This window comes from Oncorhynchus gorbuscha, unplaced genomic scaffold (genome assembly GCF_021184085.1).
Source record: "Oncorhynchus gorbuscha isolate QuinsamMale2020 ecotype Even-year unplaced genomic scaffold, OgorEven_v1.0 Un_scaffold_894, whole genome shotgun sequence".
Lineage (NCBI taxonomy): Eukaryota > Metazoa > Chordata > Actinopteri > Salmoniformes > Salmonidae > Oncorhynchus > Oncorhynchus gorbuscha.
Genome location: NW_025745867.1, coordinates 46,048 through 68,658, shown reverse-complemented (window position 1 = coordinate 68,658; position 22,611 = coordinate 46,048). Strand labels below are relative to the sequence as shown.

Below are 22,611 nucleotides of genomic sequence, written 5' to 3'. Positions count from 1 at the left end.
GAGAATGAGACAGAGAGAGAGACAGACAGACAGACAGACACAACAGAAAGAGAGAATGAGACAGACAGAGATAGAGAGAGACAGATAGGCAGACACAGACAGAAGGAGAGAAAGAGATAGAGACAAGGCAGATAAGCAGACAGACAGAAGGAGAGAGAGACAGATAGGCAGACAGACAGAGAGAGAGACAGATAAAAGACAGACAGAGGGAGAGAAAGAGACAGAGAGAGACAGATAGGCAGACAGACAGAAGACAGAGAGAGAGACAGATAAGCAGACAGACAGAAGAGAATGAGACAGATAGCAGACAGACAGAAAGAGAGAATGAGACAGATAAGCAGACAGAGAAGAGAGAGACAGATAAGCAGACAGACAGAAGGAAGACAGAGAGACAGATAAGCAGACAGACAGAGAAGAGAAGATAAGCAGACAGACAGAGAGAGACAGATAGGCAGACAGACAGAAAGAGAGAGAGACAGATCAGACAGACAGAAGGAGAGACAGATAGGCAGACAGACAGAGAGAGACAGATAGCAGACAGACAGATAAGAGAGACAGATAGGCAGACAGACAGAGAGAGAGACAGATAGGCAGACAGACAGAAAGAGAGAGAGACAGATAGGCAGACAGACAGAAGGAGAGAGAGACAGATAGGCAGACAGACAGAGATAGACAGCAGACAGACAGAAAGAGAGAGACAGATAGCAGACAGACAGAAAGAGAGAGAGAGACAGATAAGCAGACAGACTCCAGACAGACAGACAGAAGGAGAGAGAGAGGAGAATTAGACAGATAGAGACAGATAGGCAGACAGACAGAAAGAGAGAGATAGACAGATAGGCAGACAGACTTACAGACAGACAGAAAGAGAGAGATAGGCAGACAGACAGAAAGAGAGAGAGACAGATAGGCAGACAGACAGAAAGAGAGAGAGACAGATAGGCAGACAGACAGAAAGAGAGAGAGACAGATAAGCAGACAGACAGAAGAAGAGAATGAGACAGATAGGCAGACAGACAGAGAGACAACAGACAGACAAAGAGAGACAGATAGGCAGACAGACAGAGATACTTTACAGATAAGCAAACAGACTTAGTAGGCAGATAGGCAGACAGACAGAAGGAGAAACAGATAGGCAGACAGACAGTTCTGGAGACAGTTTAAGCAGACAGACAGAAGAGAAGAGAGACAGGCAGACAGACAGAAATAAGACATTTGCAGACAGACAGAAGAGAGAATGAGACAGAAGCAGACAGACAGACAGACAGAAATGAGACAGAGAGACAGAGATAGAGAGAGACAGATTGCAGACAGATAGGCAGACAGACAAAGAGACAGATAAGCAGACACAGGAGAAAGAGAGAATGAGACAGAGATAGAGACAGATAGGCAGACAGACAGAAGGAGAGAGAGACAGATAGGCAGACAGACAGGCAGACAGACAGATTAAAAGCAAACAGACAGAAGGAGAGAGAGACAGATAGCAGACAGACAGAAAGAGAGACAGATAAGCAGACAGACAGAAAACAGACACAGACAAGAAGGAGAGAGAGACAGATTAAAGAAGAGAGAGAGACAGATAGGCAGACAGACAAGGTGAGACAGAGATAGAGACAGATAGGCAGACACAGACAGAAGGAGAAAGACAGAGATAGACAGATAGGCAGACAAGGTGACAGGAGACAGATTAAAAGACAGATAGCACAGAACAGCAGACAGACAGTTGGGGAGACAGATAAAGACAGACAGAGATAGAGAGACAGATAAGCAGACAGACACAGAGAGAGACAGATAAGCAGACAGACTACAGTAGACAGGTGCAGAGACAGAAAGACAGAAGGTAAGCAGGGTTTATTAAAACAGATACAGTACAAGGTGTTGCAGACAGACTTAAAGACTACAGACAGACAAGGATGTTGACAGACAGTTTATTAAAGACAGATAGGCAGACAGACAGAAGGAGTTGAGTAATTAAAACTACAGTACAAGGTGTTGAGGAGAGACAGATAAAACTACAGAGACAAGGCAGTTGGGTTTATTAAAACTACAGTACAAGGAGAGAAAGACAGAAAACTACAGAAGGAGAGTACAGATAAGCAGACAGACAGTGTTGAGAGTTTAGCAGAAAGACAGACAGAGAGAGAGGAAGACATAGAGACAGACAGAGAGAAAGACAGATAAGCAGACAGACAGAAGGAGGAGACAGATAAGCAGACAGACAGAAAGAGAGAGACAGATAACAGACAGACAGAAGGAGAGAGAGACAGACAGGCAGACAGACAGAAAGAGAGAATGAGACAAAGCCTTCCAGACAGATAAGCAGACATCAGAGACAGATAAGCAGAACAGATAGGCAGACAGACAGAAAGAGAGAGAGACTTGCAGACAGACAGAAGGAGAGAGAGACAGAGCAGACAGACAGAAGAGGACATGACAGACAGAAGGAGAGAGAGACAGTAGGCAGACAGACAGAAAGAGAAATAGACAGAGATAGAGAGAGACAGATAGGCAGACAGACAGAAGGAGAGAGAGACAGATAGGCAGACAGACAGAAAGAGAGAGAGACAGATAAGCAGACAGACAGAAGAGAGACAGAGAGACAGAAGGAGAGAAAGAGACAAGATACAGAAGGAGAGACAGACAGACAGATAAGCAGACAGAGGAGAGAGAGACAGATGGCAGACAGACAGAAGAGAGAGAGACAGACAGACAGAAGGAGAGAGAGACAGATAGGCAGACAGACAGAAGAGAGAATGAGACAGAGATAGAGACAGATAGGCAGACACAGACAGAAAGAGAGAATGAGACAGAGATAGAGACAGATAGGCAGACAGACAGAGATAGAGAGAGAGACAGATAAGCAGACAGACAGAAGGAGAGAGAGACAGATAAGCAGACAGACAGAAAGAGAGAGAGACAGATAAGCAGACAGACAGAAAGAGAGAGAGACAGATAAGCAGACAGACAGACATAGAGAGAGAGACAGATAAGCAGACAGACAGAAGGAGAGAAAGACAGACAGACAGAAAGAGAGAATGAGACAGAGATAGAGACAGAGGCAGACAGACAGAGATAGAGAGAGACAGATAGCAGACAGACAGAAGGAGAGAGAGACAGATAAGCAGACAGACAAGGAGAGAGAGACAGATAGGCAGACAGACAGAAAGAGAGAGAGACAGATAAGCAGACAGAGAGAAGAGAGAAGACAGATAGGCAGACAGACAGAAAGAGAGAGAGACAGATAAGCAGACAGACAGAAAGAGAAGAGACAGAAGCAGACAGACAGAAGGAGAGAAATAGACAGAGATAGCAGAGACAGATAGCAGACAGACAGACAGAAGAGAGAGAGACAGATATAGCAGACAGACAGACAGCAGACACAGACAGAAGAGAGAGACAGATAGGCAGACAGAGATAGAAAGAGACAGATAGGACAGACAGAAGAAGAGAGAAAGACAGATAAGCAGACAGAAGAGAGAGAATGCAGACAGAGAGAGAGACAGATAGAGACAGATAAGCAGACAGACAGAAGAGAGACAGAGATAGAGAGAGACAGATACAGCAGACAGACAGACAGATAAGCAGACAGACAGAAGGAGAGAGAGACAGATAGAGCAGACAGACAGAGACAGAGACAGACAGGAGAGACAGGCAGACAGAGAGAAAGAGAGAGAGACAGATAGAGCAGACAGACAGACAGAAGAGAGAGACAGATGGGCAGACAGACAGAAAAGAGAGAGAAGGCAGACAGACAGAAAGAGAGAGAGACAGATAAGCAGACAGACAGAAGGAGAGAGAGACAGATAGGCAGACAGACAGAAGAGAGAGAGACAGATAAGCAGACAGACAGAAGGAGAGAGAGACAGATAGGCAGACAGACAGAAAGAGAGAAAGAGACAGATAGAGACGGAGACAGACAGACAGAAGAGAGAAGAGACAGATAGGCAGACAGACAGAAAGAGAGAGAGACAGATAAGCAGACAGACAGAAGAGAGAGAGAGACAGATAGGCAGACAGACAGAAAGAGAGAGAGACAGAGAGCAGACAGACAGAAGAGAGAAAGACAGATAAGCAGACAGACAGAAGGAGAGAGAGACAGATAAGCAGACAGACAGAAGGAGAGAGAGACAGATAGGCAGACAGACAGAAGGAGAGAGAGACAGATAGGCAGACAGACAGAAAGAGAGAATGAGACAGATAGAGACAGATAGGCAGACAGACAGAAAGAGAATGAGACAGAGATAGAGACAGATAGGCAGACAGACAGATAGATAGAGAGAGACAGATAAGCAGACAGACAGAAGGAGAGAGAGACAGATAAGCAGACAGACAGAAAGAGAGAGAGACAGATAAGCAGACAGACAGAAGGAGAGAGAGACAGATAGGCAGACAGACAGAAGAGAGAGAGACAGATAAGCAGACAGACAGACAGAAGAGAGAAATGAGACAGAGATAGAGACAGATAGGCAGACAGACAGACAGACAGAAGGAGAGAGAGACAGATAAGCAGACAGACAGAAGGAGAGAGAGACAGATAGCAGACAGACAGAAAGAGAGAGAGACAGATAGCAGACAGACAGACAGATAGGCAGACAGACAGAGAGAGAGACAGATAAGCAGACAGACAGAAGGAGAGAGAGACAGATAAGCAGACAGACAGAAGGAGAGAGAGACAGATAAGACAGACAGACAGAAAGAGAGAGAGACAGATAAGCAGACAGACAGAAAGAGAGAGAGACAGATAAGCAGACAGACAGAAGGAGAGAGAGACAGATAAGCAGACAGACAGAAGGAGAGAAAGAGACAGAGAGAGACAGACAGAAGGAGAGAAAGACAGATAAGCAGACAGACAGAAGAGAGAGAGAGACAGATAAGCAGACAGACAGAAGGAGAGAGAGACAGATAAGCAGACAGACAGAGATAGAGAGAGACAGATAGGCAGACAGACAGAAGGAGAGAGAGACAGATAAGCAGACAGACAGAAAGAGAGAGAGACAGATAAGCAGACAGACAGAAAGAGAGAGAGACAGATAAGACAGACAGACAGAAGGAGAGAAAGAGACAGACAGAAGAGAGAAAGACAGATAAGCAGACAGACAGAAGGAGAGAGAGACAGATAAGCAGACAGACAGAAGGAGAGAGAGACAGAGAGCAGACAGAGAAGAGAGAGACAGATAAGACAGACAGACAGACAGAAGGAGAGAGAGACAGATAATCAGACAGACAGACAGACAGAAAGAGAGAGAGACAGATAAGCAGACAGACAGAAGGAGAGAGAGACAGATAAGCAGACAGACAGAAGGAGAGAGAGACAGATAGGCAGACAGACAGAAGGAGAGAGAGACAGATAAGCAGACAGACAGAAGGAGAGAAAGACAGATAAGCAGACAGACAGAAGGAGAGAAAGACAGATAAGCAGACAGACAGAAAGAGAGAGAGACAGTCAGAGGGACAAAGGTAGAAAGGGATTATCATTTTTTTTGCATTGCTCTAATTACTACACTGATATACCTACAATTATAATTCCCTTGCAGTTTTTAATTCCATATGTTCTAGTGTTTTTGCTTTGTAAATGGAAGATAACAACAATTAATAGATTAATAGAAAAAGAAAGAGACAATCCCAGAGAGAGGGGGATAGCTAATAGGAGACAGATAAGGACCGTGTTGGTATTTCTCTAGCAGCTACTGAAGTTCAGTGTTTCCTCTCGACTATTGTATCTCCATAGTAACAATCAGGCCCTCACAGGTGACAACATTGTCAATTCAAATTTCAAATCAAATCAAATGTATTTATTTATATAGCCCTTCGTACATCAGCTGATATCTCAAAGTGCTGTACAGAAACCCAGCCTAAAACCCCAAACAGCAAGCAATGCAGGTGTAGAAGCATTGAAGCCAGTTAAAGCTAAATAGATTTAGACCAAGTAGAGGGCAGAGCTAAGTGATGGTGTGGGAGTCTACCTTAGTTCCAGGTGGACCAGCCTGTCCCACTGGACCTCTGTGGCCAATACCTGGCTCACCCTAAAAACACAATGTCAATAGGATACGTTTAATTTGCAAATATACAGAACAGTGTGCAGGAGTCATTCTAGTTAGATATGTCAATAAATAAAAATAGTTAAATGTTCAAAACATGAATGCTTAAAAAGACCTTGGTTCGGGCTTTGCTCTATCACATTACTGAATTGGAAAACAATTTACCTTGTGTCCCTTTTCACCAAGTTCCCCCTGGTAGAACGAAGACAATTGTCAACAAATCAGTGACAAAGTGAGTGTTATTCAAGTTCATTCTCTCCATATGTCTCTGTCTGTGTCTCGTGCACCAAAATAGCACCATCACATTCAGACAGCCGGAGAGAAAAAAATGTCCATAGAGTTTTTCAAGGATATGTTTTGTATCGATGCCGCCAGCTAAGAGACGGAATTATTAATACCACATGATTAATCTACTGCGTCATGAGGGGATCAGAAATAGAACTCTGGGGACATCAAAGACCAACATTCTGAGCTCCGCTGGTTTGACTGACAGGAGAGCAGAGAGACATGGACAAACTTATAGGGGAAGATGTGGGTAGGTAAATAGGTGTGTGTGTGTGTGTGTGTGTGTGTGTGTGTGTGTGTGTGTGTGTGTGTGTGTGTGTGTGTGTGTGTGTGTGTGTGTGTGTGTGTGTGTGTGTGTGTGTGTGTGTGTGTGTGTGTGTGTGTGTGTGTGTGTGTGTGTGTGTGTGTGTGTGTCACTGATAATGAGATGTGGGTAGGAGGGGAGCGAGGATACGTTTGATGTTGTGACCTGGTGACATTGACACTGTGTACGGGCGTAAGGACAGATTGGGTTGATGTTGTGACCTGGTGACATTGACACTGTGTACGGGCGTAAGGACAGATTGGGTTGATGTTGTGACCTGGTGACATTGACACTGTGTACGGGCGTAAGGACAGATTGGGTTGATGTTGTGACCTGGTGACATTGACACTGTGTACGGGCGTAAGGACAGATTGGGTTGACATTACATTAAGGTGCCCTTTATTAAAGGTTTGCCTTCATTTCTAAGAGAGCTATAGACTATAAAACATGTCGTTCTCGTCATGTTGGTGGTGTGAACTGTCTGCCATGCACAGGATATCACTGATCAACACATTAACAATACATTATCTACAAACTTCTTATACAGCCTTAACAAACTATGTATAAAGGATTCCTTATTGCAACGTGGTACTGTAGAGATATGGGGGCAGATTCAGGACGTCTTGTTCTTTCACTCCATTTGAAGACACTGTTGTATTTGAAAATGATTGGTAGTCACCTTCGGTCCTGGAAGTCCATTTTCACCCGGAGCGCCCTTTAGACAACAGAAGGAACCACTCAAAGAGGAACACAAAGAGGAACCTGATAGAAATGCGTGATAGATGAGGGTAACAGGACAGGCGCTTTTATCATGTCATCTTCACAGCACTTTGATTGGGGGACGTGTGAGTGTTTACCTTCAAATAGTCATATTCTGACCCTGGATAGGGTCTTACTCCTCCTTCCTCCTCGTACTCTCCTTGTCTTCCGCTCTCTCTTTCCATCTCCTGCCTCCGTCTCTCCCACTCCTCTCTCTCCCTGTCCAGGTCTCTGCCTCCCTCCATCTCTGTTCTCTCTAGTTCACTCTCCCTCTCCATTTGCAGGTCTCTCTCCTTTTCCATGTGCTCCCTCTCTAGTTTCTCCCTCTGCAACTCCAGCTCTGCTTCCCTCTCTTTTCAAGCTCCATCCTCTCCCTCTCCATCTCCATCCTTTCCCTCTCTCTCTCCCTCTCGAATTCACTGTCTTCCTCCGTGTCCCACTCAGAGTCGCCACTTCTCTCCTCCTCTTCCTCTCTTTCTGCATCATGGTATATCTCTCCTTCCATCTCTTTTCCTTTCTTTTCTACCATCTCCATCTCTCTATGTCTTTCCCATGGTGTCTCTTCCTCTGCTGCTATGGGTTCTTCTCTCTCTCCCTCCATCTCTGTTGGTGTCTCCCAGTCTCTTTCTGTTTCATAGTCGACCTCCGTCTCTGTATAGGATTCAGGGTCAGGCTGAGGGTCTCTGTTTTCTTGTTTCTGTCTCTGGAACCACAAATGGAAAATTGATTGGTTTACTGATAGATTGCTCAATTCATTACACTTAAATAGTGATTAATTAATATGGATTTATTTTGATGTTCAAAGTGCATCATAACTACGGTCCTTCTGTTGGGCAATTCACCGATATGTTTTGGCTGAGCAACACTCACATGTGATTTCTTGGGACCTCTTGCTCCCGACTGTGACTGTAAAAACAGAAAGAGGGAATGTTCACACGTTGTTTGATTTGACCATGTAATACCTTCTCTGAACCCTTCCCTGTGCTATTCCCTCCATGCTAACTGTTGATTTGACCATGTAATAACTTCTCTGAACCCTTCCCTGTGCTATTCCCTCCATGCTAACTGTTGATTTGACCATGTAATAACTCTGAACCCTTCTGAACCCTTCCCTGTGCTATTCCCTCCATGCTAACTGTTGATTTGACCATGTAATACCTTCTCTGAACCCTTCCCTGTGCTATTCCCTCCATGCTAACTGTTGATTTGACCATGTAATATTCCCTCCATGCTAACTGTTGATTTCTGAACCCTTCCCTGTGCTATTCCCTCCATGCTAACTGTTGATTTGACCATGTAATAACTTCTCTGAACCCTTCCCTGTGCTATTCCCTCCATGCTAACTGTTGATTTGACCATGTAATAACTTCTCTGAACCCTTCCTGTGCCTGTGCTATTCCCTCCATGCTAACTGTTGATTTGACCATGTAATACCTTCTCTGAACCCTTCCCTGTGCTATTCCCTCCATGCTAACTGTTGATTTGACCATGTAATACCTGTTGATTTTCTCTGAACCCTTCTCTGTGCTATTCCCTCCATGCTAACTGTTGATTTGATAACAACCTATGAGTAGTTGATATCAGTGTAATAGAAAAATATCCCTAGTAAATAAATCTGTTTACTTTTTGTCTGTCATGGTATCGATTCCTTCCTCCGGCAGTTCCTGGCATGTATGCCTGAAACAGCAAAGACTCAAATATTTCTGGCAAATGCCATTGTTTTCTAAAAATGATGTACTCTTACATTGTATTTTAATGGTAATCCATATTTTTTTCAGTGTACTTACCATGTAATCTGGCCAGGGGGCGCTCTTCCTTACTCTGACCCGGACATGAGATGGTCCCGCCTGCCAATTCCCAAAACCACTTCATGAGTCATTGATTATAAGTCATTGATGTGCCATTACCACTGTGGGGAGTTCCCATGGTGCTTGGCCTACAGCCGTAGTGTCCCACTCATGAGTGTGTGTGAGTGTGAGTGTGAGAGTGTGTGAGTGTGTGTGTGAGTGTGAGAGTGCGTGAGTGTGTGTGTGAGTGTGAGAGTGCGTGTTTGAGTGTGTGTGTGAGTGTGTGTGTGAGTGTGAGAGCATGAGTGTGTGTGTGTGTGTGTGTGTGTGTGTGTGTGTGTGTGTGTGTGTGTGTGTGTGTGTGTGTGTGTGTGTGTGTGTGTGTGCGTGCGTGTGTGTGTGCGTGTGTGCGTGCGTGCGTGCGTGCGTGCGTGCGTGCGTGAGTGTGTGCGTGAGTGTGAGTGAGTGTGTGAGTGTGTGTGTGTGTGTGTGTGTGTGTGTGTGCGTCCGTGCGCAGCCCTGGATCAAGTGTATATGTCCCTTCAGATTGTGATGTATCAGAAATGGATTACAGGCTCTAATGTTAGATGAAAGAAGACACAAAGACTTCTGATCATTTGAACATTTACTTACATGCACACAGAGAGGTTAAATACAAATAGAAAACTTTAGACTGCCAACATTTCACCAGTGTAAACAGGTTTGAATACTATATATTCTGAAGAATATGATGGAAACACATTTCATTGAAAAAGTAGTAACTAATACAGAAAAGGAACAAAATACAATCTATTTCCATGTTTTCAATAAATAACATTTGGTTGAGGAATTGATAAGCAGCGATACACTGAAAACATTAGAATATGGTTGAACAAATGACGAGGAGGTAAAAACTGTTGTAATACTGAAGCGACAGAGAGATACTACAGCTTAGGTCCAATGTAACGTTTTCAACTTCTTTAATAAATAAATTAGTTTCTGCAAAGTCAATGCTAAAATAACACTGACATCTGATGGAAGAATGTATTAGTCCAATAATCGTTATATAATACACTGTCTTGATTTAACTGAGCTTTACCTATGTATTGTTCATCTTTTAGGTATTTGAATTAAGTATAAAACACGATTCTGGTCATAGAAGTGGAATTGGACGAGTGACATTGGACAAATTGCATCATCATTGCGCGACGAAGCGAAGTCCCTCCTCATGTTATGCTGGTCAGGTTAAGGGTAGACTGCTCCTCACCAGCGATACACTTCACTTCACAGTTTATACAAACACTCCGTGCTTACAAATCTACAGTCTCAATCTTTCTGGATTGAGGAAAGGTCCTGTGTTAAAAATAAAAAGTAAACAAAAAAAACAGAAAAATGTTTTAATCAGAAAGTGTATAAATTCACTCATGAAGAGTTCATATTTTGTTTGCAGCTCTTGACATTCCCATTCAGGCAAAGTTCAGAGGTCATGCTCAATGCATGCTGGTATATGGATGTCTTTCATTGCAAGTTGGCCCAGTTGTGTCCAATCTTTTAATCAATGTCTTTATATACTTTTATTATGATGGACTAATATTTCTTGTTTAAAATTACATTTGTAATTGTGGTACCTTTTGCACTGGTGAAATGTTCGCAGTTGTTAGTCAGACGAAAGATCTCAACGTACACAGTGATGATAAGTGCTCAGATCACTACGATGGTTGGCCAATCATTATTATGACACAATCTGACTATGTATTGATGTTATTGAACACTGGGAAGGGCTTTCTTTTGGGAATTCTAATCAACCAAGAAACACATCAAGAAGATAAGTTAGAACATATAAATGATATCAATTACCTACAACCTTTGTATTGGAATGCCAATGATAATCATTGGATCAAAGCACTTTGCATCACATTCATACACCCACAGTCCAACGGAGGCATACATGAACTGCAACACCATTAGTAAAGACGAATTGAAGGCTAGTTGTGTCCATTTACACCTCATATCCCTCAGGATCATGGTTAGTAAAGATGAATAGAAGTCTAGTTGTGTCCATTTACACCTCATATCCCTCAGGATCATGGTTAGTAAAGATGAATAGAAGTCTAGTTGTGTCCATTTACACCTCATATCCTTCAGGATCATGGTTAGTAAAGCGTCAGGTAGAATCTTGCAGTCAGTCACAGACTTACCTTCTCTGTTTCTTCCGTTGTGCTGGGAAGGATAGGGGTGATGAATTCCCCCTGCTTTGGAACAAAGTGTAGTATGTTTCAAGAACAATATATAATACAGCAAACACACACGTCACATAGTCTTCTACCACTCAACTCAGAGCTGTCCATGGTGCTGGCTCTGCTTGACACAGTTCGCACTTTACAAAGTATCTCAGGAAAAGAGCTCCAGTTTCATACCTTTTCACTGTCTCCCGGTGACTGGGATGGATATGGACCCAAAGTTGTCAGGCCACTCTAAGAAACATGGACATACAGTGGGGCAAAAACGTATTTAGTCAGCCACCAATTGTGCACGTTCTCCCACTTAAAAAGATGAGAGGCCTGTAATTTTCATCATAGGTTCACTTCAACTAACAGACAAAATGAGAAAAATAAATCCAGAAAATCACATTGTAGGATTTTTTATGAATTTATTTGCCAAATTATGGTGGAAAATAAGTATTTGGTCAATAACAAAAGTTTATCTCAATACTTTGTTATATACCCTTTGTTGGGAATGACAGAGGTCAACCATTTTCTGTAAGTCTTCACATACTGTTGCTGGTATTTTGTCCCATTCCTCCATGCAGATCTCCTCTAGAGCAGTGATGTTTTGGGGCTGTTGCTGGGCAACACGGACTTTCAACTCTCTCCAAAGATTTTCTATGGTGTTGAGATCTGGAGACTGGCTAGGCCACTCCGGGACCTTGAAATGCTTCTTACGAAGCCACTCCTTCGTTGCCCGGGTGGTGTGTTTGGGATCATTGTCATGCTGAAAGACCCAGCCACGTTTCATCTTCAATTCCCTTGCTGATGGAAGGAGGTTTTCACTCAAAATCTCACGATACATGGCCCCATTCATTCTTTCCTTTACACGGATCAGTCGTCCTGGTCCCTTTGCAGAAAAACAGCCCCAAAGCATGATGTTTCCACCCCCATGCTTCACAGTAGGTATGGTGTTCTTTGGATGCAACTCAGCATTCTTTGTCCTCCAAACACGAAGAGTTGAGTTTTTACCAAAAAGTTATATTTTGGTTTCATCTGACCATATGACATTCTCCCAATCTTCTTCTGGGTCATCCAAATGCTCTCTATCAAACTTCAGATGGGCCTGGACATGTACTGGCTTAAGCAGGGGGACACGTCTGGCACCGCAGGATTTGAGTCCCTGGCGGCGTAGTGTGTTACTGATGGTAGGCTTTGTTACTTTGGTCCCAGCTCTCTGCAGGTCATTCACTAGGTCCCCCCGTGTGGTTCTGGGATTTTTGCTCAACGTTCTTGTGATCATTTTGACCCCACGGGGTGAGATCTTGCGTGGAGCCCCAGATCGAGGGAGATTATCAGTGGTCTTGTATGTCTTCCATTTCCTAATAATTGCTCCCACAGTTGATTTCTTCAAACCAAGCTGCTTACCTATTGCAGATTCAGTCTTCCCAGCCTGGTGCAGGTCTACAATTTAGTTTCTGGCGTCCTTTGACAGCTCTTTGGTCTTGGCCATAGTGGAGTTTGTAGTGTGACTGTTTGAGGTTGTGGACAGGTGTCTTTTATACTGATAACAAGTTCAAACAGGTGCCATTAATACAGGTAACGAGTGGAGGACAGAGGAGCCTCTTAAATAAGAAGTTACAGGTCTGTGAGAGCCAGAAATCTTGCTTGTTTGTAGGTGACCAAATACTTATTTTCCACCATAATTTGCAAATAAATTCATTAAAAATCCTATAATATGATTTTCTGGATTTTATTTCTCATTTTGTCTGTCATAGTTGAAGTGTACCTATGATGAAAATTACAGGCCTCTCTCATGTTTTTAAGTGGGAGAATTCGCACAATTGGTGGCTGACTAAATACTTTTTTGCCCACTGTATAATCAGTAATGACCACTACTGGACAGAATGCTGTATGTACATTTCCTGGTTCAAAGGTCAAAATGACATGTTTTACCATCCGTTGTCTTTACTATCATTTTTCTATATCTAGAGATACAGTGGCAAAGGAAAAGTGTTCACCTCTTTGCTCATTCCATGTAGTGTGCTTTCTGTTGTGACTTCAAACTCCCCTTGCTTTTCCATTGACAGTAAGGGATCATCTGTGGAATCCTTCAACAAAAATTAACAATAACTATGAAAAACATTCCACTCTAAAACACTTTTACAAACGTCACAAAATAATGACAGCATTACTGGTGAGTGAGACAGTCATCGGAGTTCGATACGCAAACCACAATTAATAACAGGTATATAACTGGCATATAATGATAAACTATTCAATTCCTAATAATTCATTATTTTCAGGGAAGTGGGTGGGGACCCAAATCAACTGTATGACTTCCTAATTTTGTCTCTAGAGATGTACACGTGCAAGGTCAACAACACACCCTCCTCATGAATGTGTGTGATGGATTCATTAATACATGTATTGCATCAGAGTAATTGAGTTTCAGGTACCTTCTTTTAACTCAGTAATCATTTGAGTTTGTAGAGTTTGAATTAGAAGGGTTACCACACTATGCTGATCACTACCATAACACAATCAGGGCACTGCTATAAGACTCAAAGTATTGGTGTGGATAACGGGCTGCCCAGTGAGCTACAAATGTTATTGGAAAAGTTCATTTTGGTTGCATCTCTTGACATTACCATTCAGGCAAAGTTCAGAGGTCATGCACCAATGCATGCCAGAATACAGTATGTATGTCTTCCATTGTAAGTTGGCCCCTTTGTGTTAAATCTTTAAGTCAAATATATATTTTGTTTATTTAAGACTTTAAATATTTGTTTTTCACGCAGGCCTAATAATTCATGTTTAAAATTGGAATTGTGGTACATTTTGCACTGGTGAAATGTTCACAGTTGATAGGCAGACGAAAGATCTCAACGTACACAGTGATGCCAAGTGCTCAGATCACTACGATGGTTGGCCAATCATTATTACGACACAATCTGACTATGTATTCATGTTATTGAACACTGGGCAGGGCTTTCTTTTGGGAAATTCTAATCAACCAAGAAACACATACAGAAGATAAGTTAGAACATATAAATGCTATCAATTACCTACAACCTTTGTATTGGAATGCCAATGATAATCATTGGATCAAAGCACTTTGCATCACATTCATACACCCACAGTCCAACGGAGGCATACATGAACTGCAACACCATTAGTAAAGACGAATAGAAGGCTAGTTGTGTCCATTTACACCCCATATCCCTCAGGATCATGGTTAGTAAAGACAAATAGAAGGCTAGTTGTGTCCATTTACACCTCATATCCCTCAGGATCAAGGTTAGTAAAGACGACTAGAAGTCTAGTTGTGTCCATTTACACCTCATATCCCTCAGGATCAAGGTTAGTAAAGACGACTAGAAGTCTAGTTGTGTCCATTTACACCTCATATCCCTCAGGATCAAGGTTAGTAAAGACTCAGGATCATGGTTAGTAAAGACGACTAGAAGTCTAGTTGTGTCCATTTACACCTCATATCCCTCAGGATCAAGGTTAGTAAAGACGACTAGAAGTCTAGTTGTGTCCATTTACACCTCATATCCTTCAGGATCATGGTTAGTAAAGATGAATAGAAGTCTAGTTGTGTCCATTTATACCTCATATCCCTCAGGATCATGGTTAGTAAAGATGAATAGAAGGCTAGTTGTGTCCATTTACATATCCCTCCTCAGTTGTGTCCATCCATATCCCTCAGGATCATGGTTAGTAAAGATGAATAGAAGTCTAGTTGTGTCCATGTACACCTCATATCCTTCAGGATCATGGTTAGTAAAGATGAATAGAAGTCTATTTACACCTCATATCCTTCAGGATCATGGTTAGTAAAGCGTCAGGTAGAATCTTGCAGTCAGTCACAGACTTACATTCTCTGTTTCTTCCGTTGTGCTGGGAAGGATAGGGGTGATGAATTCCCCCTGCTTTGGAACAAAGTGTAGTATGTTTCAAGAACAATATACAATACAGCAAACACACACGTCACATAGTCTTCTACCACTCAACTCAGAGCTGTCCATGGTGCTGGCTCTGCTTGACACAGTTTGCACTTTACAAAGTATCTCAGGAAAAGAGCTCCAGTTTCATACCTTTTCACTGTCTCCCGGTGACTGGGATGGATATGGACCCAAAGTTGTCAGGCCACTCTAAGAAACATTGACATATAATCAGTAATGACCACTACTGGATAGAATGCCGTATGTACATTTCCTGGTTCAAAGGTCAAAATGACATGTTTTACCATCCGTTGTCTTTACTATCATTTTTCTATATCTAGAGATACAGTGGCAAAGGAAAAGTGTTCACCTCTTTGCTCATTCCATGTAGTGTGCTTTCTGTTGTGACTTCAAACTCCCTTGCTTTTCCATTGACAGTAAGGGATCATCTGTGGAATCCTTCAACAAAAATTAACAATAACTATGAAAAACATTCCACTCTAAAACACTTTTACAAACGTCACAAAATAATGACAGCATTACTGTTGAGTGAGTCATTAATTCATGTATTGCATCAGAGTAATTCAGTTTCAGGTACCTTCTTTTAACTCAGTAATCATTTGAGTTTGTAGAGTTTGAATTAGGAGGGTTACCACACTATGCTGATCACTACCATAACACAATCAGGGCACTGCTATAAGACTCAAAGTATTGGTGTGGATAATGGGCTGCCCCGTGAGGTAAATGTGTCATTCCAACCCTGATCCCTGAGGTCTACTAGGAAAGGTGACGTCATTGGGTGTCCACCCACAGACTTAATACTGTAGTTTAGGACTAATAGTATGTACCAATCAAATCCTTAGGAATGTTCATTTACATCTCACTTGACAGTTACTCACCTCATATTCATAACTGTACTCATCCCCATCGTATAATTCCTCCTCCACCGCTTCCTCTTCCTCCTCTGTACTCGTCTTCAGAGAGGAGAGAAAAAGGTGAGTCCCATGTGTAAATGGGATCAAGAGGAGATAAACATGTCTATCATAAACATGTATTTGACCCAAAGCAGCAAAGAGAGAGTACAGGACATGACTTACAAGTCCAAAACAATAAGGACAAAACAAAAAAGCAAGTTAGGAGAAAAAAATTCATGCTTTTAGTCATTTTAAAATGTCTGTTATGATGATTTAATACCTTTTATTGGTCAAGTTAGGCACAGCAAGTACAGTTTAATAAGTTTAGTTTTAATTTAGGTTTAGAATTTGATAAATGTTATGTTTGCTTAGAAAGAAATGATAGTAATTCTTTTCTCACTGTCATTTGAAGGAGTTGAGGTTAAAACAGGTGAGGGTGACATGCTTAGCAACAGACGGTGACAACGTAAATGTTAGACATGTTTAGTTTGGGCATTTATATGGTTATTTTGACTACATCTTTAGTTTGGGCGTTTACCAGGCGTTGTCTTTGCCTCTTATGTCGTCCTTTCTGTCCCTTGCCCTGGTTCAGAATTTCACAGTTAAAAGTTGTAATGCTTTATAGGAAATACACATCTAACATGCTGTGGTAGTTATGGTCAAAGATATTTATATCTGTGTCATGGGCTGATTCATGGGAGAGAAAATTATCGCTAAAACATTTTGTACATTTAAGAAAATGTTAAAGGGAAAGTTTACATGTTTTCTTTTACAGTATCTATTTAGACCTATTTAAATATAACATTTGCTTGTATAGTCATGAATACAAATAGGTTGTGAACAACTTACATCTAATTGCATAATTTATGTCCAAATTACACATTTTTCTCAAATTTTGAAATGGATTTGAACCCAACAAGGTTGTGTATATCAGATGTAAAACAAAAAGATCGATTTGTAGTGACATCACCTTCCGTTCTCGACTCTTCTTTTTCTTCAAGGAGTCTTCCTCATTGAGGAGAACAGTTTCTAATATTGCCCCTGGTACCTCAGAGACCCTCTAAAACACACACACACACACACACACACACACACACACACACACACACACACACACACACACACACACACACACACACACACACACACACACACACACACACACACACACACACACACACACACACACACACACACACACACACACACACCTTGTACTATTCATAGTTCACTTTTAAAAGTTAATTTGACAGCCAGTGTTTGGCTGTGGGGTTTGAGTAGAAGAGGTACCCCTTCCTTACCTCTTCAGACGTTGTGTTGTTAAATGTTGAGTTTGATAAAGGCAACTTGGGCGAGGGAGTTTCACTGAAGTCCTCGTCCACTGTCAGTGTGCCCTCTATCCCCTTAGAGGTGCTCTCTATCCTCCCCACGTCTTGGACGCCATTAAGACCATTAAGAGGGGTGAGGTTCCAGAATGTGGGGCCCTCCGCCGTTTCATTCAAAGCATCCTTCATGAGATAGAGACCTGGATGAATAACTACATGTTGTAGTACAACAGTGTATCTGTTGGATACATAAATAGACTGGGCTTTATAATATGGGTTGATTTCTGGGATACAGATAAAGACTAGTTGTGGACTAAAAACAATACTCATTTGAGTATTTGTGTTAGGGTTAGGCTTAATATGTGTGAGGGAAAGCGTCCCTATGTCATGTAGCATGTTTGGAGTGGATACTCACAGAGTTAGGTTCTGGTAGCTGTCTGTCTAGGTCAGAGTCAACTGCCACCTCTATGGTGTCCATCTCTGTCAGAGGCTCCTTGGAGATCTCATACTTTACAGTTCTCTGTTCAAAACACACACTCATGAGTCCAGCACTAACACACTCATGAGTCCAGCACTAACACACTCATGAGTCCAACACTAACACACTCATGAGTCCAGCACTAACACACTAATGAGTCCAGCACTAACACACTCATGAGTCCAACACTAACACACTCATGAGTCCAACACTAACACACTCATGAGTCCAGCACTAACACACTCATGAGTCCAACACTAACACACTCATGAGTCCAACACTAACACACTCATGAGTCCAACACTAACACACTCATGAGTCCAACACTAACACACTCATGAGTCCAACACTAACACACTCATGAGTCCAACACTAACACACTCATGAGTCCAACACTACACTAACACACTCACACTCATGAGTCCAACACTAACACACTCATGAGTCCAACACTAACACACTCATGAGTCCAACACTAACACACTCATGAGTCCAACACTAACACACTCATGAGTCCAACACTAACACACTCATGAGTCCAGCACTAACACACTCATGAGTCCAACACTAACACACTCATGAGTCCAACACTAACACACTCATGAGTCCAACACTAACACACTCATGAGTCCAACACTAACACACTAATGAGTCCAACACTAACACACTCATGAGTCCAACACTAACACACTCATGAGTCCAACAATAACACACTCATGAGTCCAACAATAACACACTCATGAGTCCAACACTAACACACTCATGAGTCCAACACTAACACACTCATGAGTCCAACACTAACACACTCATGAGTCCAACACTAACACACTCATGAGTCCAACACTAACAACACACTCATGAGTCCAACACTAACACACTCATGAGTCCAACACTAACACACTAATGAGTCCAACACTAACACACTCATGAGTCCAACACTAACACACTCATGAGTCCAACACTAACACACTCATGAGTCCAACACTAACACACTCATGAGTCCAACACTAACACACTCATGAGTCCAACACTAACACACTCATGAGTCCAACACTAACACACTCATGAGTCCAACACTAACACACTCATGAGTCCAACACTAACACACTCATGAGTCCAACACTAACACACTAATGAGTCCAACACTAACACACTCATGAGTCCAACACTAACACACTCATGAGTCCAACACTAACACACTCATGAGTCCAGCACTATCTAAGTTCTGATACTAGGCTTGTCACCAGGGTTATGGTAAATTACATTGCAATTCAGTCAATTCAGAAAGAGAATTGACATTCCAATTCCAATTTTCCTTATTGAACTTCTCCCAGGAATAACCCACTAAATGACCAGGTATGTCCCCTGGTGTGATTTGGGTTGAAGAGATATGCATGGACTGTGTACATACTGTGTAGTCAGTGATAATGTTGGAGCCGTGTTTCTCCTTCTCATTGACTCTCCTAGAGGTGGTTAGCTCCTGCAGAAGTTCCTCCATGCCGTCCTGCAGCAGCCTGTCAATCAGTGCCTTCAGCAAGGGCAGCTGGGAAACAGAGTCTTTCTTAATGAGACAGCCACCTTGGGCAGTGAAATGAAAAACTTTGAACTACAAAACTGTTTGGGATTCGGAGTCAAGAGCTTACCCTTATGCCATAGTCTTCAAACATTACTTCAATGTTCTGGGAAGGAGAAAATAAAACATTTTTTCCATGATTTGTGGTTTTCCATTAAATGTATGTGGCGTTAATGTAGTTCTGAGATGTCTACCTTGGCCAGCTCTCCCGCTATCTCTCTCAGAATGACCTTCTTGATCCAAATCAGTCAGGTTTCAAGACTAGTCATTCAACTGAGACTGCTCTTTTCTGTATCACGGAGGCGCTCCGCACTGCTAAAGCTAACTCTCTCTCCTCTGTTCTCATCCTTCTAGACCTATCGGCTGCCTTCGATACTGTGAACCATCAGATCCTCCTCTCCACCCTCTCCGAGTTGGGCATCTCCGGCGCGGCCCACGCTTGGATTGCGTCCTACCTGACAGGTCGCTCCTACCAGGTGGCGTGGCGAGAATTTGTCTCCTCACCACGCGCTCTCACCACTGGTGTCCCCCAGGGCTCTGTTCTAGGCCCTCTCCTATTCTCGCTATACACCAAGTCACTTGGCTCTGTCATAACCTCACATGGCCTCTCCTATCATTGCTATGCAGACGACACACAATTAATCTTCTCCTTTCCCCCTTCTGATGACCAGGTGGCGAATCGCATCTCTGCATGTCTGGCAGACATATCAGTGTGGATGACGGATCACCACCTCAAGCTGAACCTCGGCAAGACAGAGCTGCTCTTCCTCCCGGGGAAGGACTGCCCGTTCCATGATCTCACCATCACGGTTGACAACTCCATTGTGTCCTCCTCCCAGAGCGCTAAGAACCTTGGCGTGATCCTGGACAACACCCTGTCGTTCTCAACTAACATCAAGGCGGTGGCCCGTTCCTGTAGGTTCATGCTCTACAACATCCGCAGAGTACGACCCTGCCTCACACAGGAAGCGGCGCAGGTCCTAATCCAGGCACTTGTCATCTCCCGTCTGGATTACTGCAACTCGCTGTTGGCTGGGCTCCCTGCCTGTGCCATTAAACCCCTACAACTCATCCAGAACGCCGCAGCCCGTCTGGTGTTCAATCTTCCCAAGTTCTCTCACGTCACCCCGCTCCTCCGCTCTCTCCACTGGCTTCCAGTTGAAGCTCGCATCCGCTACAAGACCATGGTGCTTGCCTACGGAGCTGTGAGGGGAACGGCACCTCAGTACCTCCAGGCTCTGATCAGGCCCTACACCCAAACAAGGGCACTGCGTTCATCCACCTCTGGCCTGCTCGCCTCCCTACCACTGAGGAAGTACAGTTCCCGCTCAGCCCAGTCAAAACTGTTCGCTGTTCTGGCCCCAATGGTGGAACAAACTCCCTCACGACGCCAGGACAGCGGAGTCAATCACCACCTTCCGGAGACACCTGAAACCCCACCTCTTTAAGGAATACTTAGGATAGGATAAGTAATCCTTCTCACCCCCCCCCCTTAAAAGATTTAGATGCACTATTGTAAAGTGGCTGTTCCACTGGATGTCATAAGGTGAATGCACCAATTTGTAAGTCGCTCTGAATAAGAGCGTCTGCTAAATGACTTAAATGTAAATGTACCTTCATGTCAGCTGATTTCCCTGGAAGACCAGCGTCACCCTGAGGAATAGGAGCATGTCAGGTCAAAACAATGTCCTTTTCAAATTCTTCACTGATTTTATTTCACTGACTGGATGTGTCAAACAATATTTGGTAACACTTTATAATACATTTCATGAATAAGCATGAATAAATCATTATTTTTTTACTGAGAACACATTACTTTCTTCCCTTTCAATCCGCTCTCACCTTGCTCTCCCTGAACATATAAAGTAGACATTACAATTCCACATCAGTTATATCTTCAATCATCAATAAAGTAAAGTGATGTACCTTCATCCCTGGTGGACCCTAAACACAGAGACAGAGGAGCAGAGAGGGAAACATGCATTCAGAATGCATGATATCAAGCACATTCTACATACAAGTCTAAAGCCCTGCTAGTAACTTTTGGATCATATCAACTCATATAAATCACATGTCCTATATAGGATCATGTAATCAATCAATCAATACACCATCCAGCCAAAAACCCACCAATCCATCCACCATTCATCCATCCACCAATCCACCAACCTACCATCCATCCATCCATCCACCAACCCACCATTCATCCATCCATCCATCCACCACCAATCCATCCATCCATCCATCCATCCATCCATCCACCAATCCATCCATCCACCCATCCATCCACCAATCCATCCACCCATCCACCCATCCATCCATCCACCCATCAATTCATCCACCAACCTCCCGCCCACCCACCCACCCATCCATCCACCCACCAATCTATCAATCCACCAATCCACCCCCACCAATCCATCCATCAACCCAATCCAATGTCAATCAATCAATCAACATATACATTATACACATCTTGCCAGGCAGTTGTTGGGTGTAGATGCTGCAGCTGACTATGCCCATTAGATTCAATTATAGATAGAACCATGCAGAGTATGAACATTGTGCTTACTTTAGCCCCAGGAGGTCCCATTGGCAAAGGGAATGCCTGTCTCATCTCTTCAAGGGTGGCACCCTGGGAACATTCATCAACAATACAGTCAGAGGCAGTCTGACTGTATCTATGCTGCAATACAGCCAGAGGCAGTCTGACTGTATCTATGCTGCAATACAGCCAGAGGCAGTCTGACTGTATCTATACTGCAATAGTCTATGTGCCGGGGGACTAGGGTCAGTCTGTTATATCTGGTGTAATTCTCCTGTCTTATCTGGTGTCCTGTGTGAATTTAAGTATCCTTAAATGTGGCCTGCTGCCAGCAGAGCCTAGCATAGCATTATGCCATGATAAACTTACACAAATGCTTGTCTAGCGTTGGCTGTAACGCATATTTTGAAAATCTGAGATGACAGTGTTGTAAACAAAAGGCTAAGCTTGTGTTTGAATATATTTATTTCATT

The 22,611-nt window shown here is 43.0% G+C and overlaps 2 protein-coding genes across 2 annotated transcripts in view; both read right to left on the bottom strand.

Moving 5' to 3' along the window:
* Positions 1-7,047, bottom strand: part of si:dkey-117n7.5 (uncharacterized protein LOC559444 homolog) — a 29,580-nt gene extending 22,533 nt beyond the window's left edge. The window contains exon 1 of the mRNA XM_046335997.1: positions 7,042-7,047. Within this exon, the coding sequence (XP_046191953.1) occupies positions 7,042-7,047 (6 nt within the window). The remainder of the gene's footprint in view (positions 1-7,041) is intronic.
* A 4,439-nt stretch (positions 7,048-11,486) lies between these two features.
* The window catches only part of col7a1l (collagen type VII alpha 1-like), a gene marked incomplete at its 5' end in the record, with an annotated part of 56,745 nt that continues 45,620 nt past the window's right edge, over positions 11,487-22,611 (bottom strand). Inside the window, 7 exons of the mRNA XM_046335996.1 lie at positions 11,487-11,510; positions 16,191-16,280; positions 17,522-17,728; positions 17,961-18,065; positions 19,435-19,566; positions 21,211-21,249; positions 21,439-21,448. Coding sequence (XP_046191952.1) covers positions 11,487-11,510; positions 16,191-16,280; positions 17,522-17,728; positions 17,961-18,065; positions 19,435-19,566; positions 21,211-21,249; positions 21,439-21,448 — 607 coding nt within the window. The remainder of the gene's footprint in view (positions 11,511-16,190; positions 16,281-17,521; positions 17,729-17,960; positions 18,066-19,434; positions 19,567-21,210; positions 21,250-21,438; positions 21,449-22,611) is intronic.